At 38.5% G+C, this 23,829-nt stretch overlaps 1 protein-coding gene across 3 annotated transcripts in view; it reads left to right on the top strand.

Annotated features, from left to right (window-relative positions):
• The window catches only part of CTNNA3 (catenin alpha 3), a 546,120-nt gene that overhangs the window by 392,557 nt on the left and 129,734 nt on the right, over nt 1–23,829 (top strand). For all 3 annotated transcript variants that reach the window (XM_050898633.1, XM_050898634.1, XM_050898635.1), the window contains one exon: nt 10,788–10,988. In XM_050898633.1, coding sequence (XP_050754590.1) covers nt 10,788–10,988 — 201 coding nt within the window. The remainder of the gene's footprint in view (nt 1–10,787; nt 10,989–23,829) is intronic.

The following is a 23,829-nucleotide window of genomic DNA, read 5'->3' as shown; positions in this document are numbered from 1 at the left end:
GCCAGCTCTTAATTCTATAGCATCTGCCCTGAAATTATTAACTAGGATATCAGCTATGCATTGATGTTTAAGATAGGTGCTATGAACTATTTCCCTGTAATCTGGCTAGTTATTTCACTGTTGAAAAGACTTTCATTTCCAATCAGATAAGACTGGAGCTCAATGAAAAGCTCTGTAATTCCTGGCATAAACTAATTCCTTTAGATAATCCGTTATTCAGAAAACATTGCTTTTGCCATTTTAGACTTAAGGATTTATGATTTATCAAGGCCTTTCTGAGGTTTTTAAGAGATATTTTCATGAAGTTAGATAATATTTTAGCTAGATTTGGATTTTGAATGCAGAATTTAGGAAGTAACAATAAATTTTCCATTTCCCAGCCATAGAAGGGCAGAAAACAGATTTATTTATGCCCTGTTTAGGGCCAGCTCGTATTTCACCTATGGCAATAAAACTGCAGACTTCAGCTCTTCTCTTTTGGCAGAGCAAATGATACAGAAAATTGAATCTCTACTTGCATAGCACTGAGAATACAACTTTTTTTTTTTTTTTGTAGCCTCTCTTTGCTTTAATTCATCAGCTGTGTAAGCAGCTCTGCCTTCGAAAGGGACAAGTGGGGTACAAAAGACCAAACAAAGGCTTGTGGAGCATTTTGTGTATGACAGTCTTCTGCTCATATGCTGAAGGATAATCCTCTCCTGTAGTTAAGAATTCTCCCTAGACAGTTCTAGTAGACTGCTGAAAAGCTGATGGGAATGAAGAAACAAATGAAGGAAGGAAAAAAAAAAAAAACCCACAAAAAACCAAACTCCAAAGAAAAGTCTCCCCCCTTTTGTAGTTCATCTACTTGAAAAAGAAGCCTCCCAGAATTTTTACCTGAGGTTTATAAAGGTGACAGAAAGGGAAACTGTCCCCTGTATTTTTTGAGAGGGAATGTTCTGAGGAGAATAATAAATGCTTTGGTTGTACATTGCTGCGTAAATGAAGGGAACAGGCCCAGACTGAGTATAAAGAAAATGGTTTATGAATTGGATGCCACATACTAAGGAAAAATATGACATGATTTTGTAAGGCAAACAATTCTCCATTATCCAGTAGCTAAAGGGAAGAGTGAAAAGTAATTATTATGTGTAAGATAACAAACAGGGAAGAAAAGCCTAAGTTAAGGCTGACAGTTGGTGGCAAATGTTCTGAAGAATTTTATGACCAAATCTGTAAAAGGACTTGCTGATGCAGAGAAGCCATGTTTCAGTAATTTGTGGAGCCTGGATATGTCAGCCTTAGCCCATGCTCTTTTTGGCTGGCAGTTCTTACCGTTTTTTCCCTCTATATCACAGAATCATAAAATCATTCTGGTTGGAAGGAACCTCAAGGTCTAGTCCATCCTACTGCTCACAGCTGGGCCCACACTGTATTCAGACTAAGAACAGAGATTTTACAACCTCTCTGAGCCAACTGTTCATTATTCTGGTGAACGTCATTATCCTTGCAGTGATTTCCTCCCCACCCCACCCTCCCTGATCCTCACCTGTTTTGACTGTTATCTCTCATTCATCAGCCTCACACCTCAGTGAAGAAGTGAAAGAGGAGAGTCAATTAACCTATTAATGCAGAGTTAAGGTTACCTGGCAATGTTCTTCCAGCATGCTGTGTTCACTAAAACTTAAATTTCTGAAAAGTGGTATAGGAGATGAGGGATGTATGCCGATTAACTCATGGCTTCTTGGGTCTGTCTGGAAGCACTTACTGTATTAAGTATAAATGTATTTAAATGGTGGAGGCACTTTTTAGAGCAGTTCAGCAAAGCTGGGTGTATAATGCAGGTCCATTGAAGTACTACTTGCTATGGAAGAGGAAGGAGAGGGCCATTTGTCAGTCCCCACATTTGTGATCAGACATAAGAGATGTACATGTACCATGAGAATTCTAATATAAATAACATAATGTTAAGTATCAGTCTGTCTGCAGTAGTTGAGGCAAAAAAAGGTCTTCTAGTCCAGTGCTGCCTAGTCTCTTAGTCTAGGCCAAATGGCCTTCTGGTCAGTGTTATCAGGAGTTAGCATGGTCAAATTAAAGTTGAAGGGGTTTATTTCATTGTACTTCAAGAAGCCGAAGTTGTTGAATTTGGGTTTTTTAGGAAGGTAAATTCCACTCTTTGAAAAATTTTACTGTATGTCAGTTATAGCTACTTTGGTGAAGAGAATGCTCTTTTGGGAGACTGGTTATTAACATAACTATAGTTACCTAGGTTCATAGCTGAGACATGGCTAGTCTGAGTAAAATTTGCAGTGTACATTCTGGAAGTTAGCAGTTGGAAGGGGGAGGCATATTGCCAACATGATTTGTGGTTATGGTGATTTCCAAGGATTAAAGAAGAATGCTGTATTTCTTCTTCTCCCTCATTGTCTCCTCTTTCATGTCCTGTTACCATTTCTAATTCATTATTTTTCCCTTCTTGTCCTATAAAGTCAGCATTGTATTATGGAGTATTAATACATAAAAAATTCTTTGTTGCCCTGTACGTTATCATGGATGATGGGAGTATGAACCATCTCCTGTAATTTTTTGAATAAAAACTGAGCTAAGCATTCTCAGCTTTTTATAGCCAGAAGAGAGAAATTAGCACCCCTAAGGCCTAATTCAATTGAACACATTTACATGTGTATGTAAAGAATGAGGTGGATTGTCTCTAAAATGTATAATTTCTCGCAGTTGACATAAGAAGGGTGTGTTTAAGATGACTAGGCCATATAGGGGCAAGGGGCAAGTTGTATGAGTGCATGTGACCCCTGCGTGTTTCTGGAGGAAAGTGTTTCCTTGCTCTTGTAGCCCAGGAGAGGATTGGAGTATGTAGATAGAGAAGTGACCCCTACCCAGCTGGGTATGCTTATGTTTTTGTTTTTTCTGGCTTCTCTTTATCTCTTGCCCATCCAGTTGTCCATGCTTCTGGTCTACTTTTTCTCTGCCCTGCCTCTCTCCAGATCCTTATTTAGGCATCAAGATGGCCTATAATGTTTTACAGTGTACTTCCTTGTTTTCAGAGATCTCAGAGCCTGGCTCGTGTAAAGCTCTAGGAAAGGAGAGAGACTTACACATGCCGAGAGTTTAAGACTGTGCTTCCTTCATTTCCCCAAGATCCTGGAATACATCTGGATGCTGAATGGGAAAGCTGACAATCCAGGAAGCTGTCTGTAGGCTGAATTTTGTGCCCAAGAAATTGAGGGCAAAGATTGAAGCACAAGGAGTTAGCATCTCAAACCAACCAAATCTTACTGTAATCATGTTAAAATGAATGAGGGAAAGAAATAAAACTCTGGAAAGGATTAATATTGCTATAAGGTTCTCACTTATGCAGGGAGAGAAATTTTCTGAAATCTGAAACCTTCATTGGCCAATTAAACTGATCGTTTTGGGCTGCCAGCTCTATAATTAATAGATACTCACTTTAAGAAACATTCTTATTTTCAGAGATTCTTTTTTGGTGCTGATGTGGTGGGGTATTTTTGGGTTTTTTGGGTTTTTTTGGTTTTTTTTCTTTTTAGCTTTTTTGAGTTTAAATGCTAACATCTTGGAATCATTTATGCATATGTGAATGGAAATGAACCTTAAGGAGAGACTGCCAACTCAATCAATACTTTGTTCACCCTAAGGTAAAATCCGAAAGAAATACACACTTCAGTTAGTATGTTCTGTGAACAGAACTGAAGTTTATGTTTCAGACTACAGGTTGAAATTTCTAAAAACATAAACAAGAAATTTATTATACAATTTAAAGTGTTCCTTCTCTTTTCATTCAGAAGTCATCTATAGAGACTTGCACAGATAGTGATAGATCCTGAAGAACTTTCAGTACCTTGCCTAGGGGGTGCCTTTATGCCATCCCCTCTTTTCTCTGCCCACATTCATCTTAATTTTCCACCTTCTATTCTTCTGTTGTCTTGTAGCTTTTTTCTTGCAGCCTCCAGCTCACTGTTTGAGATAGCCACCGTATTTTTGTGCTTATGTCCCATGATACTGGACACTCTTAGATTTTACCTTTCTCCAAGTTAGCTCACTCTTCCCTGGAACTCTCTGGCACGCTTCCGAGGCATGTTCTTCTTTCAGGAAAATTTGTCCTTGTAGCCTAGTACCCATTAATGTGAGGCATACCTATTAACTCAGGAGGTTTTTCATGTATGCGCTTTTCCAAATTTGATCTCTCTTGGCATCACAATTCCCCTTTCAGGAAGAGATTGTAGTTGTGGCAGACTTTCTCAGTGTTGTTTAAAAGTACTAATAATGTATTTTATCTAGCACCTGAAAACAGAAGCATTTGCACCCATTTCTCTGCATCAATTCATTTCTGGTCTCCACAGGCAATTTGTTCAAGTGTTTCACCATCCTCATAACGAAGAATATTCCCCATTTCCGCCCCCCCTCCCCCCCCTTACATCAAGTCCTAAGTTTCCTTTGCTTCAACTTCTGACCAGTTGCCTGTTGGCACATTTGTCCAGCTTGTCAGGGTTGCTCTGATTGGCAGCCCTGTGCTCTGGAGTACCTGCCAGCCAGTCTGCCAAGTTGATATCTCCTCCAGACTTCCTGAGGATGCATTCTGCATCATTGCCCAAGGTGTTAATGAAGAAGTTAAACGGTGTCAGCCTCAGCATCGACCCTTCCTGAAGAGTAGCTGTCCTAACTAGCCTCTGGTTTGATGTTGAACTACTGACCACTCTGCTGCTTCATCCACCTTGTTCACCCATTCAGATGCTACCACTCTAGTTTTTCTGTAAGGAGGCTGTGGGAGACTCTGTCAAAAATGTTCTTGGAGTAAGCAATAACCGATGTACTCCCCTCATCCACAGAGCCAGTCCTTCATCACTGAAAGCAATCAGTTTGGCCATGCTTGATTTGCCCTTGGTAAATCAATGCTGTTTGTTCCTAATCATCTTTCTGTCCTTTGTGTGTCTGGAAATGCCTTCTGTGAGGTCTTGTTCCATAATTTTTCCAGGAACTGAGGTGAAGCCTTAGCCCGTAGCTTTCTGGATCCTCCTGCTTGCCTTTTTTAAGATGGACATAACAATAGACATTTATGTGCATTTTATGTTATAGCTGTACGTGTCTAAAAATTGAGTGTTTTGGAAGGACCATGCGTGCGTTTGAGTAAGTATCAGGCCATTGTGAACCCTGCCTCTCAATACGACTCTTGGTCTGAGACAGAATGACAGTGTTGTCAGCTGAATTAGCAACAAATAATAATAGAAATTATCATCTGGTTTCTTAGTTTTGGCAGATGAAATATTTTTAGTTAATACAATAAGAGAAGAGAAGATACTTATTTTCCTTGTTCTGAGTAATTATTTTTCTCCATTTCTTTATTCATTTAAAAATTCTTCTATTGAAGTTGCCAGGGACTTTGAACATTAAGTGATTACCAGTGATTTCTTTTTTGAATAGTGACTAAGACACTGTCTTGCTTGTAGAATGTAGATATTATATTAAAAGAGCCCCAAGTGCCAGGAAAATCTATTTCATAAGATTACTCATGGAGATTTAGCCTTGAGTATTCTCTGAACTTCAGTATGTAGCAAAAAGGTGGGAATTAAATGCAACTTTTTTTTTTTTTTTTTGTCTGAATACAGGAGTGATAACAGGGCATTGTATACTGGGACTTTCACCTTCCACTTAGTGGTCTTGTCTTCTTAACTTTGGCACCAGAAATGCCTAAATCTAAGTATGGATATTATTAATAATTATTTGCTTTCAAATATCTTTTTGGGGTTCACCGAAGCATTTTGAGTCTGCGGGAGCACGTCTTTTGCCATAGTAGGTAGTGCCGTTATTGGAAAACTTGGAATCCTTTTCTGAATAGCACTGTAAAGTACCACATCCAGGGAATAGGAGTGGTGTGAAAGGAAGTTTACTTTTTGTACAAAGTTTCTTTGCTTCTGATTTTATCGTGCCAACAGATGGTAAAAGATAGAAATCATTTTGGTCAGGCTAAACTGTCACTACATACATTTCTACATCCAATTTTATGGTTTAGGGCTTGCAGAAAAGTATGTTTTATTTTCCATCTTGTCTTCAGGGGACCAAACAAATGGAGTTTTCTAATGCTTTTTCATATACTATATTTCTTAAATCTCTAATAATTCTTTTTCTTTTCTTTTTTCTGTAATGTCTCCATTTGGTCCACAATTTTCTTGAACTGAGCAGAGAAACTTTAATAAAAAGTGCTTCAACTGAGGCCTTATCAGTGCCAAGTGGAGTGGAAGGGCATCACCTGTCTTTTTCTTCAGATGACATGCAAAGGAAGAGCTATTGATTTTGTCCCAGAGACAGTCTGAGTCATGGCTTTGTCAAAGACAGCTTTATTATCCAGTGGTTAGCTCAGCTGAGATATGATTTTTGTCCAGTATGACTAACACGAAGATCCCAAAGGAAAATCAGAAGGTACAGTGCACCACTCATGATAATTGCTGCGGTGACCGTGGCAATCTGACAATTTCTTTAAACATCTATCAATCCACTGCTACAGTTAACTCTTATACTAGACACTGACTCATGACAAAGAGATGGTACATCATCCTAATCTTCCTTTTCTGCTTTGGAAAGTAGGATACTTGGATGAAAATCAAAAGTTGATCTAATGCATTTTGTATAGGAGGAAGAAGCATCTGTAAGAAAGATACAGGTTAAAACAATCTCAGCTGGACTGTGATCAGTGCTAATTTCTTTCCTTTTCCATTAGATGTGCGAAGGCAAATGTGTAAGCTTGTTTGTGCCTTGGGAAAATTCAGTTAAGCAAGGTTTTATTGATTGTGAAGTACCTCATCTGGGAAGAGCTTCAGAACATTGTGAGAGGCTGTGTGTTGGCTATGGATATTGAGAAAGGCTACCACTGTATAGTACCAGTATGTGGGGACAAGGCTATGTATGCTTATTGACTATGTGTATTGTCTGTGCATTCTGTCATGCTGACAAGAGCTTATGAGTTTTTGACATAAGTATGGCATTTGTCAAGTTCTCAACTGACCCCTTACATGTGACAATGTATGGAAGTAGCAAGAAAAGATGTTGCACATCTTTTCTAGTATGAGGTGGATGGACAATATACAGTTAATAAAATCTACATCCGTCTTTGTCTTCTTTGAAACACCGTATCTGGAAGGATATATGACGTTATAATTTATATTCCCTGATAATATTATGGGCTTTGATAGTTAGATTCTAAAAAGACTTAAAAGTAGTCTTACCAATTTGGAAGGAAGCAGCTAACTGGGATCTCAGGCCACAACATACAGGTCTAATTGCGTTTCCATTTAGCGTTTAGCCTCAAGTTTGCTTTTTCTTTCTCCATGAAGGTGTTGGTTTTGATGTCTCTTGGAAGGGTTTGGAAACTGGGAGCTTTCCATCATGTGTTCCATTCATACAGTATTTCTGTTAGGCCACATGCAATATTTTTTTTTTTAATCTACTTGAGATTCTTATCACACAACATAACTAGTTAACCATGTTTTTCCATTATGGAGATTTCACTTGGTAGATATCAGAAGAGTCCTACCTTTCTGTTTACACAGGACTAAGCCCTTTAGTTGGTGTCTTTGCTGAACAGTTGAAAGGCAGTGTATTCTTCACACAAAGGCTCTTGAAGTGGAGGTTGCACTATCCACTTCTGTAATTATCTCTGTTAACACTTGGACAATATTAAACCTAATGCAACTGTACTACTGTAAACTAAACTGTACTACTTCATTTTAGACATAACTATGGCAGCAAAGTGGGGTTTTGTTAGTCCTTTCTCCTGCATTCTGTGCACATCAGCCATCTCTTCCCTTCAGTGCTTCAGTCTTTTTCAACCTTGCGCACATTGACAAACTGGTCTGTTTGGAAGCCTCCCACTGTGGAAAGCACACAGGAAGAGATGCCTGAAAAAAGAAAGATGAGGTATTAACCTGTACTGCACAAGGTAGTCCCTGGAACGTCTTTGCTCATCTTGTCATTTGATTGTCTTTCACAGTTTCATGTGTTGTGTTTGGCATGGGTGGAACTGAAATAGTTGCCAGTCCTTTTGTTGTCCTGTTTCCATGTAGATGGTAGTCCATGGGTGTAATTACAGAATATGCACAGATTGAACAAACAGTGCTAACAAAGTCACCGTTATTAAACTTCTCTTTTTCTGCTGACCTTGGAGATTGGTGACATGTACCTGAAAGGATATGGGCATTCATATTCACAGAGGCATTCTGTGATGTAGCAGTTTCATAAACTGAACCATAATTCATAATTTTTGCATAGGTAGAATCCCAAGATACTCATCCCAGATGTAGTTAGTAATTCAGGATTACCTAATGGTGTGTTTTGTCTGTCTGAGTTACCGTGGTTGTCCAATTTATTGTATAACATAAAATGTAATTTAATACTGACGTACTGAATGGCAGTCATGTCAGTTAACAAGAAACATGTAAGCTCTGAATTATTTCATGGCTTAGTGCAAGAGAGGTTTCACAATGGTACTTCTGAAGATAGAGCAAATCTGTTGCCTTCAAATCTTGCATTTCTAATGTTCTTGTATTACGTTCTCTGAGAGACAAAGCAGATTTTAGGTCTGTGTAGGAAAGGAAATTCAATATCAAAACTAATATGGAAGCTTTTAAGAAGTGTTTAAGCTTTAAAGCCATAAACATATTCTCTTTTTTAATCATATTTTATGGTATTACCCTCTATATCATAAGTTAAATTTTTTATATACATTACTTTGCCTGAAAAAATGGAATATGCCCTTCAGTGTTGGTGGTATAGATGGGAATACTAACATACCACATATCTGTTCTCTCTGTAACTCTTGACATTACTGATACTGCCTTCTAGCTTGATCTGAATTCTTACTCAGGTCTGTTACCCTTTGGTTTTATGACCAGTCTTACTTACTTTAGTACCCATATTTTCTCCTTTGTCTCCATCCTTCCTGCTGTTCTTTTTTCCATTACTATATATTTGAGTATCAAAAAATAGTTTGTTAAGCACAAATACAGCTTTACTATTGTCATTTGAAAAATGTTGGGAAAATGGATGTTCAGAAAGACAGAAGGGTAATAATTTATTTTAGAAGAAGAATTGTATAATTCTTCTTTGTTTGGCACCCTTCTGCATTTGTCTACATTTTCGTTTCTGACCGTGTCAACCCAACAGTTGCTTCCATCAGTCTTTAAGCAACCAGTTTCTCCTTGTGCTTTCCTCTAGCCAAATCTTCGTTCTTTTTTAACTGTTCACTTCATACGCTTCTTCAGTTCCCAGGTGTTTCTTTGTCTTACTTTATCAAATATTGAGGTTGTCCTCTGGATGTTAAATATTGTCTATAGTCAGAAGATAGCAATTAATGTGATATATACTGTTGTGGTTTTTCTTTAAATAGTGCTATGGAAGAATAGCCCTTTTTTATTGCATCTTTCAGCCCTTTAGTAATGGATGATTTTGTGCATGTTTATTTTTTTCTTAAAGCTTTTTACTAGGAGGATCATCTTTAACCCGGTTAATCTCTCATCCAAGAACTGGTATCTAAGAGGCTTTCAGAAGTTCTGTGTCATTATATGTTTCACATAGATTAACAGCATCTCCCTGCCTATTCCCAAACTTTGTGTTCTGTTTTGTGCCAGAAATGTAAAATTTTGAATGTGTGTGTATTTGGACAGGTAGAAGGTGACTATAGCATGTATATGTTTTAATTAGTAAAGTAAAAATGGATAGGCTTTGGATATGTTGTGGCAAATCATTTAACTAGAGTTGACAATAAACCAGTTGCCGTACTGTGGAAAAGATGAAGTAAACACGAATTTCTTCATTTCCTCAATGTGGCTTTGAATTTGTGAGGTGATCATGAATTCTAAAGAGGAAAATTCTAATAAGGAAAAGAATATTGTAGGAATGAAAGCATGACAGTAGAAAAGAGAAATCCTATCATTAGGCAATGACAGAGATAGCTGAAGGGAAGAAATATTGTGTGGCAAGAAGGCACAGTGAAATAATGTAGTTGTAGCAGGAAAGCCGGTGCTGCATAATCGCGTTAATATATTGATAAGTGATACTGTATGTATGTGTATCTAGATATGTATTTGCACATATTTATTTGAACATCACCAATAGCATATAAGCCAATAATATACATAGTAATACAGTAAATATGTTACTACAAATAAGAAGAAATGTAAAAAGTATGGAAAATATGTAATCAATATACATTTTGTAATAATGTTGCATATTGCAATAATTTAATAAGTAATAGTGTAATTTTAGTGTAATTAGGCAAAAATACTGCTCTTTCTGTTCACAGAAGAGCTTAATTTAGCATGACTATCCTAACATATCGATGTAAAAGAAGTTAGTTTAGTTGTTGGGGCAATTGTTGTCGGAGATTCATCTCATTATGGAACCTTTTGTCCCAGTGGCTTAAGGTTTCAACAATAAGTAACAGCTTTAATCCATTGGAGTTTCCCTTCATTCTGCAAATATTCACTACGTATATAAGGTTTTGTGGTTTTCATATTTTTCTAACATTTTCTGACTCAATATTTTATTGTTGCTGTTGCTTATAGGAGAGTATTACTGTACCTTTGAATTCTAGGAATCCATAAATTATTTTAAGAATTTCAAGGACAGTTCAGTGTAGATTTCATATTGTAAGTTTTTTATCCAAGCCTGTGTAGGCCAATGCATTTCAACAGGGGAAGAAAAAATGCAATCAACTCCACGTCTAAAATTTGTCTGATTGTATAAGAGGTGCCATCTTAAAAGAAATGTTGTTTTATTTGCAGAAAGCCATATTCTTGAGGATGTAAACAAGTGTATCATTGCACTGAGAGAGCAAAACGCAGACAATTTAGATCGTGCAGCAGGTGCAATCCGAGGCCGTGCTTCAAGAGTAGCTCATATTGTTTCGGGTGAGATGGACAATTATGAACCAGGGGCTTACACTGAAGGAGTGATGACGAATGTTCAGTATTTGACCAAGAATGGTAAGTCTGATTTCTAAGCTATGTTCTCAGTTTCTTTAGTGGTATAAACTTTCCTTTATATGCCACAGTTAAAGTGAATCCTGTGATTCTCTGATCTAATGCACTAATTATGCACTAATGATTCACTATATGGTCTCTAATCTCCCTTCAGCTTGCTATCCAATTATGATGATGTCATGCGGTTCAAAACTAATTTTTAAAATTTTATTTGAATTACATCATTTATGTAAGGTTTTTTAAGTTATGGAAGACTTTTACCAGAGTTCTTAGTTAAATGCAAGTAACAATGTTTGGAGACTTGTAACTGATGAGGCAGCAGCTTTCCACTTTGTTGTACTGGCCTCACCACATCTGTTCTAAGCAGATGAAAGGCAAACTCGGAGAAAGAGAAGCAGGTTCATGATTTGTGTGTACTACCACTTTAAGGACTGTTGAGCAGTGGTTAAATATCCCCAAATGTCTTCAGTTTTGCTAAGCAAATTTGGAACTTCCTAAAATGGTTAGTAGTGTCCATTTACTTTTTCATAATATTCAAGAGGAGGGTATCCTGTGTTGGAATATCCCTGTACTGGCAGCAGGGGTGTAACTGCTCTATTCTATAAATGGGTTCTGTTGTTTACAACAATTGATGTTTATACAAATGAATCTCTGGCCTTTTGTACTGTACACTTAATTAAAAAAATTATCTGTGGAGCTCCCAGGACTTCCATGTTTTCAGTGGTTGCAAGTCTAATAGTTGGGCAGTTAAAAAATTGCTGTTAAGAAATTTTCTGTCAAGTCTGTACATCTCTGGAATATAAGATTTAGCTTCATGAACTCAGAAGTCTAAATCCTAACTCTGTCAGTCTAAACAAATTTCTAGTATCTTACATTTGACTGACATTTACTTTATTTTACCGCAAGAAAAGACAGGAATTTTGTTTGAGGTCTTTCTTAATCAGTTCAAATATATCCAGGACAGAAATGTCTTCGTGTGAACAAGAGTGAACTGACATCGCAATGAAGTGGCAAAAGGGACAGAGTAGTGAGAAGAGTTTGAAATAGACTTGCCTGGTTTTATCTTCTTTTCTGACATTTTGATGAGAAAATCTGAGAACTTTCAACATGACATTCTTTTTTTCATAACTTCTGAAAGTCCTATGACAAATACCAAGGGAAGCAGCAATTATAGGAAAGCATAGTTTTGACTCCCATGTAAAAGCCGAGCCCTTCCTTTTTGAAACTGATAGTGGTTGAATACATTAGGAGTTGACACCAATTTCTGTTCTGTTGCCTTGCTTTGACAGTAATATATATAATGTACCTAAATCTGTCTATCTACAAAAGACAGGAAAACGTAAAACTGGTTTTGGTTGGAATGTTTGCCTGTGTCAAGGAACATCAAGCATTGTGTCATCTCAAATGTTTTTGCAGTATTTCAAACCTAAGAATCCACTATCTTTACATAATTGAATAGGAGTGGAAAAAACTAACATGTACTTTTCATGCTTACCTGTATTTATATGATCTGCAATGAACAGACATCAAATCATGCAAGGTTTTTTGGTTGTTCGATGGTTTTCTTTTGTTTTGTTTGTTTAACTGTTTCAGCTTACAGGGGCAATGTAGGTAGGCTGCAGCCCTCAGGTGTAACCCAAAACATTCTATCACTGCTGCGTCTTTGTGGAGCCAGCTGATTGCAAGGTGACACTGAACTAGGAGAAAACTGTATTTATGCTGCCATTAGCTCCTAAGTTAGCTTACATGAGTAACCTAGGGCAGTAAAGTGCATCCTTCATGCCCAGTGAAAAGGTAATGTGTTACTGAAGAGAAATTATTGCAGGCAGAGTATAGAGTTAGTGAAAACAGAGTTACAGAATAATAGCGTAACACGGAAATTGCAGAGAAATGAAAATGAAAGAGAGAACGGGAGCCAGAAATGGGAAGGATGCAAATTGGAGGTAACAGGACAGAGAAATTGTGTATAAAGAGGAACAGATACATTTACTGTTTGTTAAAGCAAAGACTGAGGTCAAATTGTAGCACATATGTTGAGGTAATTTATAAGAAAAAAAGAGGTTAAACTGTCTGCATTATAGTGTGTTCAAGAAAAGAGCATAAGATCGCTGAATCTGTCTCTTCAGCTGGAAGACATCAGACATATCTGAGATGGTAAAGTGAGCTATTCAACAATATCATCATACTGCCATACAATGAGTATTAAAAACTGGTGCTTAATTTCTTAGCTCAAGTTGTGTAGTCCTGTTTAGATACAAGTGGTTGACAGCCGAATGGATCTCTACAGCACCATACAATGGAGTGCCTGCTTTCTCAGGCTTATGTCATGCCGCTCCTCCATTTTGCCCCTTCACTTTCCCCCGACAAGAAGAAAAACCCCAGGCAAACTAACAACAAGGCCCTGTAAGAGCACCATTTACATTGTGGAGTCAAGCTCTTAGAAGTTAGGTAATACCAGAACTGAAGTTGTCTTTGCAGCTTTGATTTGCGCTCTGTGTGTGTATACATTATGACATTGTGATTATGTGATCGTACACAGTTATATTACAAAATAGCTGCTTAATTCAGGTCACTGGATGGACTTGCTTTAGACATACGCCAGGATCACATATTAGAGGAGGCTGCTGTCCATAATGTTGTCCCAAAAATCAGGATTCTTTCACCCGGTGTGCAAAAAAGCCAATTTACACACAGAGTCGAGATATTTGTTTATTTCATGTCTGTGCAGAGATGGGTGCTAGGTGGTAACTCCACAAAGCTAGCACGCCTGGTCAACACACAGTAAAGCATTGCATACCTTTTGAGCAACAGTTATCAGTACTTTTACAGTTTTGCTGAGTTACCCTCGTTCCTATTGGTTCTCACAAGTCTCATCTCCACTTAAAGTCACAGTGTCCTCTTTTTTTACTGCACATGTTCTGTGAGGAAGGGGTTTCTGTTGGTAGGGGGCTCTCCCTAAGGGTGGGTTTTCTATTATGCTAATCAGGATAGTTCACTCAAAGTTCAAGTAGCTCTTTGGTTGCCCCTGTGCTTATCTTGGTATTTCTTTACCCGACTGACTTACAGTGTCATCTTATTTCTCTTCTCAAGGTCAGGCCTTGTTAACTAAGTAGCATCCTTTATTTTTGTTTCTCGCATATCTCCAACAATAGGATCAATTTGGAAAGTAATGAAGTAGAAGACTGCAGGAAGAGAATATGTGATCTGATAGTGAGGATAGTTATGGTTGGACTCGATGATCTTAAAGGTCTTTTTCCAACCTAAATGATTCTATGATTCTATAGTTCATTTGGACTGCCACTGTCTGTTCAGAGTTCCTGTGTGATACTGTGTAAGTTCATGAGGCTACAGCTAATTGTGGGGTGCAGGAATGCTTCCCAGCTCCTGTCTGAGCGAGCATCATGCTGACTTTGTCCTTGTTCTACATCACAGTGACATATTGGGACATACTCTGTCCCCTCTTGTTCTTACGTTTCAGTGAGAAGGGTGTGTAGGTATGTGAGTAGGAAAGAGAGCTGCAAAGCATTCCAGCCAAGTCCCTACTCTAGATGATTGGAAGTCAGCATTGAGAATCATGCCCCGGAACTGCATGCCCCAGGGTGTGTATGAAACCTTTACAGACCACTGGAGAAAAGAGTATTCAATCATGTGTTCTGTATACTCCGTGCAGGCAATTGTTTAAACCAGCATTTCCTATCTTGATTTTACAAGTGCAAAGGTAGTAGAGGTTCAGGCTGTATTCTGGTATGGTTAAAACTGTGAAAATGTTAGTACTGGTACCTCTCTGTCATTCCTAATGTCTGGCACTGTTGATTAGATTGAAATATGCAGATCCTTGCATTTTGATAGAGTTTGTGTACTGTTGCATGAAAGCAAAATGAAACCTTTAGAAACCCTTTATAAAAACGTAAGGTATTTCCACTTCAGAACTGGAAGAGTAACGTTGTGCTATATTTTTAAATATCAAAGTCTACTCTGTTATTTTACTGCCTGCCAGAAACTGCAGCAGTTAAATTTAAGTAAACAATTTCTATTATAGCATGTATCTGTTGATATAGTAAAAAAGCCTGTATTTATTGTAAATTTTATCTCCAGTTTTGCTTTCATGTCAAAATATAATGATATACTATATACATGTATGTATACACATACATAAGTCCTCTAGTTCTTTAGATCTAAGGATCTTGTAAAAAAACAAGGAAAAGGCTAGAGACAAAGATGATAAGTAATTTTAACTGTTTTAAGGAACTAGTGGAGGTATCTTTCTCTGAATCACTGGAGTTCTGAGTCCACGTTTTTTTATTCCAGTAGTGCTGATGGAATTACAGCAAACCATTGTCCACAGCTTCTTACAATCAGAATTATGAAATACCTTGTAATTCACATAGGGATAGGGCTTAACTTTAAGTTTTGGAATAGTAATGAAGTTGTACTGGGAATGAAAAACAAATTTAACTGTTCTCCAATTAAAGATCGGCTGTAGGCATTGTTCTGAGACAGATACTGGTATGACACACAATACTCTTCTCACTCCCTTTGAAGTATGGATTAAGACAGAGTTTAATTTCTGAGACAGAATGGTGTTATCAAATGTAAAGTTGAACATGGATTTGAAAATTTCTTCCTGCCTCAGAAAATGTTGATAAACCTCTGCCCATAACTGTGAATTCCAAATACTTTCTCAGTATGAGGGACGTAAGTCAGATTTTTTTACAAATAACCATGTGCCTAAATTGTGTACGTGTTGTAGAAAGTCATTAAAACTGTTATTCATGTGATATTTGCGCTCATAAACTATGAAGTATAGTAATTGAATTGACTGGAATCTAACAGTTTTAGAGCTTACTGCTCTTCTGATGTGATACCAGCAATGTTACTTGTAATTGAGGATTGAAGGGCTAAATACATAAGAGGTGTTTTTTATTAAGTGAGTAATCATCTGGGTAAGTACAAGTTTTTAGACATTTCAGAGCGAGGGAAAAACCTTATATCCCCATGACTTACTCATGAGGCTCAAGGAGCTTTATGTTGAGTATTACATAATCATTTCTTTGAAATAGCAAGGGGATACCAGGGACAATTTGTGGCCCCATTATCTCCTTGAGAGCTGTGTAGGCCTATTATTTCTAAATAAAGATTTTCCTCAAATTTCTAGCATTTATGCATGGCCAGTTTGTACATTTTGTTCTTGTGTCAATGTGAACAACTCTTCTGCCTCCACCTGGATTAAAAACATTTGGCCGCAGTGGGCCAAACACATTAAACTTTTAGACCTGTTCTGGAGAGATTGGGTTTGTGTTCAGTGATTTTTCTTTAAAACCTTCACAAGTTTCAGTTATCTTTTTTTTGAAGTCCTTTCCTATGATTTTGTCCTAAAAGTCATTCTATTCTTCCTGACCCAGCTGTCTTCTGTATTGGCAGCGTGTTTTAACATCATAGTGTTTGCCAGTGTCACTAATGAATTTATTTATTTGTTTATTTCTTGGTCCCAAGATTGTTATTTCGGCCACCTTCCAGAGTCTCCTCTCACTTTATAGCCCTTTCAGTGTGATCAGTTGTATAGCCTCCATAATAATACTGGTCTACTCCACCTGAAACAGAGCTTTCCTGTACTTTATTAAATGATTCTGCAGGGTGGATTAAATCTACTGCATTGCTTTTCTCTGGGAAAACGTGATTTATCTTAGCAATAAAAGATAGTAGTGTGTGGTGGGTTGACCCTGGCCAGATGCCAGGTGCCCACCAAAGCCGCTCTATCACTCCCCCTCCTAAGCTGGACAAGGGAGAGAAAATATAACAAAAGGCTCATGGGTGGAGATAAGGACAGGGAGATCACTCAGCAATTACCATCACAGGCAAAACAGAGTCAACTTGGGGGGAATTAATTTATTACCAGTCAAATCAGAGTAGGATAATGAGAAATAAAACCAAATCTTAAAAAAATACTTCCCCCACCCCCGCCACCCCTCCCTTTTTCCCGGGCTTAACTTTACTCCCACGTTCTCTACCTCCTCCCCGCCAGCGGCACAGGGGGATGGGGAATGGGGGTTGCGATCAGTTCATCACACGTTGTCTCTGCCACTCCTTCCTCTTCAGAGGGAGGACTCCTCACAGTCTTCCCCTGTTCCAGCATGGGGTCCCTCCCACAGGAGACAGTCCTCCGTGAACTTCTCCAATGTGAGCCCTTCCCACGAGCTACAGTTCTTCACGAACTGCTGCAGCATGGGTCCCTTCCACAGGGTGCAGTCCTTCAGGAGCAGACTGCTCCAGCGTGGGTCCCCCGTGGGGTCAGAAGCCCTGCCAGCAAACCTGCTCCAGCGTGGGCTCCTTTCTCTCCACGGGTCCACAGGTCCTGCCAGGAGCCTGCTCCAGCGCGGGCTTCCCACAGGGTCACAGCCTCCTTCGGGTGCACCCACCTGCTCTGGCGTGGGGTCCTCCACGGGCTGCAGGTGGCTATCTGCTCCACTGTGGAGCTCCATGGGCTGCAGGGGGACAGCCTGCCTCACCGTGGTCTTCACCACGGGCTGCAGGGGAATCTCTGCTCCGGCGCCTGGAGCACCTCCTCCCCCTCCTTCTTCACTGACCTTGGTGTCTGCAGAGTTGTTTCTCTCACATATTCTCACTCCTCTCTTCGGCTGCAGTTTGTTGTGCAGTTTTTTTCCCCTTCTTAAATATGTTATCCCAGAGGCGCTACCACCATCGCTGATGGGCTCAGCCTTGGCCAGCGGCAGGTCTGTCTTGGAGCCGGCTGACACTGGCTCTATCGGACATAGGGGAAGCTTCTGGCATCTTCTCACAGAAGCCATCCCTGTAGCCCCCCCGCTACCAAAACCTTGCCACGGAAACCCAATACATAGTGTTATCTGATAGAAGCTTCCTTCCATGTTCTGCTTTTTATTTATCTTTTCCATTTCTTGCATGCTTATGTGGACAAGCTAATGACTTTGTGTTTTCCTAGATGCTTCACTTGCCTTTTTCAAATACAGTTTGCAGGCTTGTTGCAACAGCTTATGCAAACTGACTGACAGTTTCCTTTGTCCGCTGTCTGAGTCTCTTGCAGTAGGGATTGTCTGTTTTCTCCAGTTCAAGAATGTTACACTCTCACTCAAAAGACACCCGCCAAGGAGGAAACATAAGAAGGCTTTGCGATCTGTTTTCTCCTGCCCACTCTGACATTTGGTACTTATTTTATCCTCTTTTGGCATGCCATCTACGCCAAAATGGGGAGAGAGAAGCACCTCCACAGACTTCACTGACTTCTCCTAAGGTGCATCTTTAGATAGGATGAATCGGCTGTTGAAGCTCCTTACGTCGTCTTGTAGTATAAAAGATACCAATATGACCAACTTTATTCTAGGTGATTTGAGGGTAGCTAAAATGAGGTGGATGAATCTCACTCATTCTGTGGTGCATGCAAAATGGAAAGTTTTCATTAATTTAAAAAGACAAGTATTTTTAATGAAAAAATATTTTCTACTGCTCATTCATCACCCTCAGAATGAGATTTAAAGATAATACTTGCTATTCGAGTCTGTTATAGTATTCAGATGTTTTTACCCTTGCTTCTGAAGCCCAAAGACTGCTAAAGAGGACTGAATCTTTTCACTGTAAAATATTAAAAAAAATAATTCCCAAAACATTTGATAGAAGAATTGGAGTGAGGCTTGAGTATGCAAGCTTATGGAATTGGTGAACTTGTGAAATTGGTGTACAACTCAGACAAGGAGCACCTTGTAAGAAACTGTTCAACAGAGAAATATTGTAAGAGCTAAGAGGGGGAAAAAAGCATTAACTAACAAAAATGCTGAGGATGTTTGCATGACTTAGCCTAGAATATTTTTTGTTTATAATTACATGATGATTGTAAGACTATAACTTAAGCAATAACCCTTCATTCTTGTGACTATTACTTTATTACAGAGTCAGTAACCTCCGTTTGGTTAAGTCTGCAGCTAGCTTTTTTTCCTGTAAGGCTCTGTTGTAATCCTTCTGTGAAACTATGTTTAAAATGTTGGCTTTAAAAACTGTGAGGTTTGCTTCAGATGTGAAGAATGTTGTGAAAAATAGGAAGAAATGTCATCAATTTTTTTTTGTGTCCCAGATAATCAAAAAATGACCTTGCACATAATGCCATTTATTTTTGCCAATTTTTTTTTCATTTCCTGTAGCTCAAAAATAGCTTTCCTTCACTGTTAGTAACAGTAATGTCCATGTTGATTATAAACACTGTGGGAGTTAAGATGCCTTTGACTACACATTTGCTTGCTTTAAAGTGCTGTTGCACTTAGTGATCATCCAAGGTAGCGAGAAGAAACTCCTCTGCAGTGCCTGTTCCCACAGGCTTTGTTCAGTAAAAGCTTCAGAGTGCCCAGTGGAGACTCACTGTCTAGGGTACTAGCCCTTAAACACACAGTCTCCAAAAACTTTCCTCCTTCTCAAGATAAGAGTTTGTAAGAGTAGCATTTAAAACACAGTATTAATATAAAATAGATTTCTGTTTATGAATAAGCTAGTCACTTTATTTTTACAGTTTTCAATTTAGTTTTAATATTTTTTTTGGTTGTTAGATCATTTTCCTGAATTAGGATAGTAAATACATTTCTGTTACCGGCATGGATTTGAAGTACATGGTCTTGCTCCAGCTAGTTATGTGGGGAGAGGGGAGGGAGTTGAGGGAAGGGTCTCTCCATTTAAGCGGCATTTGTGGGAGAAACTGGAAAAGGGAGGATTTCTTGTGAATTCTAAATCTTGCTCCCATGATAATGAATTTGCCATGTACCCTGGTGAAGCCAGGTTTACTTGTAGCCTGATTCTGGAGCAGAGGACACTTGTGTAAGCCTTCCTTAAAGTGGGAACACCACTCTTGTCTTTGTTTCTTTAATTTCTACAAGCCCTTAGTAAAATCAGTTTTTTAGTCCTGTAGGGGAAGTGAGGATGATAGTGTGATAATGTGCAGTAAATACCTTTTTTTTCCAGTCAGTATAATAAATCTACATCTACGTGTGTTCCAGGAGACAATTTTTGTTGGGTGAGTTTGTTTCGTTTTTTGTTTGTTTGGGGTTTTTTTCAGTAGAATTGCCCTTCTTTGTTCATCATATGTGACACTTTGTGATAAATCTTCACTGCTGCTCGTCACTTGAGGCTACTTTAAGAAATTACTCGTGACTTTCCAATGTGTATATAACCTTTATATCCCTTTTAATATATTTTTCTCTTTTAGATCTTAAGAATCACTGCCCTGATCTTGTTCAGTAGAGTCCATTTGTAATGACAGCCCTTCCTTAAACTGATAACAAGATAAGGGAACTACTACTGCTCTTTGTACTAGGTATTTTTAACTGAAGCAGACTCTCTAACTTGGACATTTTTTATCTGTGTGCCCATATCAAAACCACTACCTTCATTTCAGCTGTGACTTTCTTGCACAGGGTCTTAAGTGCCTTAACCTCTGTAATGTTAAGGAGCTTTCATTTACAATTCTGTAGTCTGCCTTTCACTTCCAGCTCTGTAACCTCTCGGATTATTTTGAATGTATTTTCCAGAGCCTCTGTGGCAGTGTTTTTCCATTACTGTTGTCATAATGTTTTTCTCATGATCTTGCACTTACAAACCCTGATACTGTTGTTATTTTGCATTCTTTTGGGAGTTATGATAAGCATGCTGTGCCTGTTGCATTTGTCCATGATTAACTTTTTATGTCTCAGACACCAGTTTAACAATTATTTCCTTTGCCATTCAACATTCAAAGAATCCTTTCGTCCTGCTGTCTTTTAGAAAACAGCGTAGTGCGTTGGAGATGACATCTGCCTTACAGCAGTCGAAGTTTTTTGTCTATTTTCTAACTTCTTTATAATAGGAACATTTTAGTTCTTAACCTAGCAGCTTTGGCTTTTTCTGATGCTTCCTGGAGCCAGTTGGTCAGACATACCTGCTGGTTTTTTTCCTACAGACCAGAATGTTGTGAATTCTTTAGGATTTACCACTCTTTAACCATTTGGGTTTGTAACATTTACGTGTCAGAACATAATCTGCCTCCTAAGCAGGACTGTGGACTGAGTAACTTTATTTCACAAATCATTAGTGCTTAAGAGTTAATTCTGTGTTCCATAGTCTATGAGGACTTTTTTGTTTTAAGTCTTCAACATGAATCCGATCTCATTAAGGATTTCCTTAGACCTGAAAAGTTGCGGTAACTTCTTGTTCTTCAGCTTTAGATCACTCTTAAGTTCTTCATAGCTATCATTTGTTGTTGTTTTCTAAGCTGAATTTACAAAAAGCACCTTCCACAGTTTTCATTTTTGCATGGAATACTTTTTTTAATGTTCTGTAATAAAATTCATAATTGTCATAACATGCTATATCATAATCATAAAATTATATGGGCTTCCCTCCTCCCCCCAATAATATTTCCAACTATATACAGCTAACCATTCCAAAGTCTGCTCTGCTTAAGATTTTCATAGTGTCTCACCCAGATTCCTTTATGGCAAACATGCCCTCAGCTCTTCGTGGTTCCCTCCTTAGTAACTATGAACTGTTAGATTTGGAAGTGATGCAACAGATCTTGATGGGGGGGAGCATATGCATAATTCAGTAGGATTTGTGTATACATGTGTATGTATGGATGGATTATAAATCTGTTAACATAGTAAAATTGAGTCTTGCTGAAATCATAAATGATATGCTTGTGGTCATATTGTTCGCCTCGGATCTCAGTAAGTCTCTCAGCACTAGCATTCATGGCAGTATTTGGAGAAGTGGCATTGAATGCGTTATATGCTGAATAAATATTTCTGTAAATAGGGCTTCTCCTTACTTTCTGGGGACCAGATTCTGTTTTCTACCAGAATCCTACCACTGCCAGCACTGTACAAGGTCATCTCTGAAACCAGTTTTGTCTGCTGTGGGCTTTATTTTGACTCACAGTTGATGAGAACACCAGACCATCTCCTCAGTTTACCCAGTGCTATTAAACAACTGCAGCTAGAGTAGTTTTGGAATAATTCAGTAGATGGCAGACAAAGTGTAAGTAATACATGTATCAGTTTTAGAGCATTCATCATGGAGTTTCATGCAGGAATATACAACTATCTGTCACTCATGCTCCTTTATGATTGCTGTCGGGAATTAAAAATTAAAAGGTAGAGCACTTCAGTCAGCAGGTTAGAAGGTGTGTACCTTGGGCATTGTACAAAAAATTCATTACAGAAACCTTCACCCTTCCAAAGCAATATAAAGCAGCAGCCATGCTTCTCTCAGGGAATACTCAGAGCTTGACAGCTAGGTTAGGCAGTAAACAGTTGATGCCCCTCCTAATCAACAGAAACGTTTGGGAGAAGCCGTAGATGTTTCAACGGCTTGTTTTGCTTTGTTCTTATCTGGAGCAATTTCATAACTTCTTCCCTGACCTGAAGCTGCAAGTTAGCATTCCTTCTATCAGGCTATTAGTGTTTTCCCAGTAACTTGTTGTTGAGGGAGGCTTAAAATAAGTTCCTGAAACTGATGCCTAGGTTTGGAGTCAGAAGTGTTTAGTGATATATTCTAGAAGATGGCTGCAAATAAGAGACCTATTTTTATTGTTCTTAGATTTCCTGAGGCCCTCCCCCCCGCCTTTTTTTTTTTGATACACTTGTTTTTTAGGAAGGAGAGGCTAGATTTTAGGAAATACTGTGAAGCAGATCTCTGAGGAAGCATTCATGGTAAAATAAATAATATTTAATGGTAGTATGCCAAACACTAAAGACAGATGATGCATTGGTTATAACAAGAATGCCAAAAAGAAGGTAGGAAAAATCTGAGACTGTGTCTTTTGGAAACAGGAGGGCACTCACTGTACGCTTTCCAAAATAGGCCTTGCTAAATTCAGAAATGCTGGGGGAAAGATTTCTGGAAAACAGAGGGCTCTCAGGATGGCCAGGTGCCTAGAGCAGGTGACCTGGGAGGAGAGGGAGAGACTGAGGATTTATATAACCTTGGGAGGTGGAGGCCAAGGGGCAGCTGAATAGAAGCCTTACAGCTTCTTGAGAGATGATGACAGAGGCAATGGTGCCAGACTCTTCTTGGTAGAGACAGCGCAAGAAAGGGCAGTAGCCACAAGTTGCAGAATGAGAAGTTCAGGTAGGACATGGGGGCTGGAGTGGGGAGGATTTATTAGAAGTGTAGTGCAACACTAGAACAGAGATGCAATGAAATTTCTGTCCTTGGAGGTTTTCAAGACTTAGCTAGACAAAACTATGACTGACCTGATGTAGTGTTGGTCTTATTTTTAACAAGGAGACTGATCCAAATGATAGGCGGAAGTCCTTTTCAAACAATGTGTTTATGATTTTTTTTTTTTCCTCATCTTAGACACCAGCTGCATTCATATAAGAGTCATCTTTTCTGGGTAGTTAAATGTTTTAATGTGTGCATTCATATTCTGCAGTAGCAATCTCAAATTCCCAGAGAAGAGTTCCTTCTCTTCCTTAGTGACTTGCTTGCTGTTAAAAATATGTAGTGTTAGTATTTGAGAAGGATTTTGAGTGTAAAAGGGTTGCAGATACCTCATTCTGAATCTACGAACTTCTCCAGAATGCTAACGCAGGTTTCTTATATGAAGTATCATGTATTAAACAGAAGTGAAGCATAGCAACATTGCAAACGGATGCAATCAATCTACATGATTTAATCTGATACATTTCCAGATAGGCAGATAAACATTTAAAGCCTATTGGTACTCTATTTTTCAAAGTGTTTGTTTGCTCTGTAGTGTGCTCTTTTAAAACTATGTTGACTTTTTTTTTCCTGAGAGCTAATTGTAAGATTTTCAGCAGTGCTCCAGATTTCTTCTAAATAGTCATCTTGT

This window comes from Gymnogyps californianus, chromosome 6 (assembly GCF_018139145.2).
Source record: "Gymnogyps californianus isolate 813 chromosome 6, ASM1813914v2, whole genome shotgun sequence".
Classification (NCBI taxonomy): domain Eukaryota; kingdom Metazoa; phylum Chordata; class Aves; order Accipitriformes; family Cathartidae; genus Gymnogyps; species Gymnogyps californianus.
This window is presented reverse-complemented; position numbering and strand designations above follow the sequence as displayed.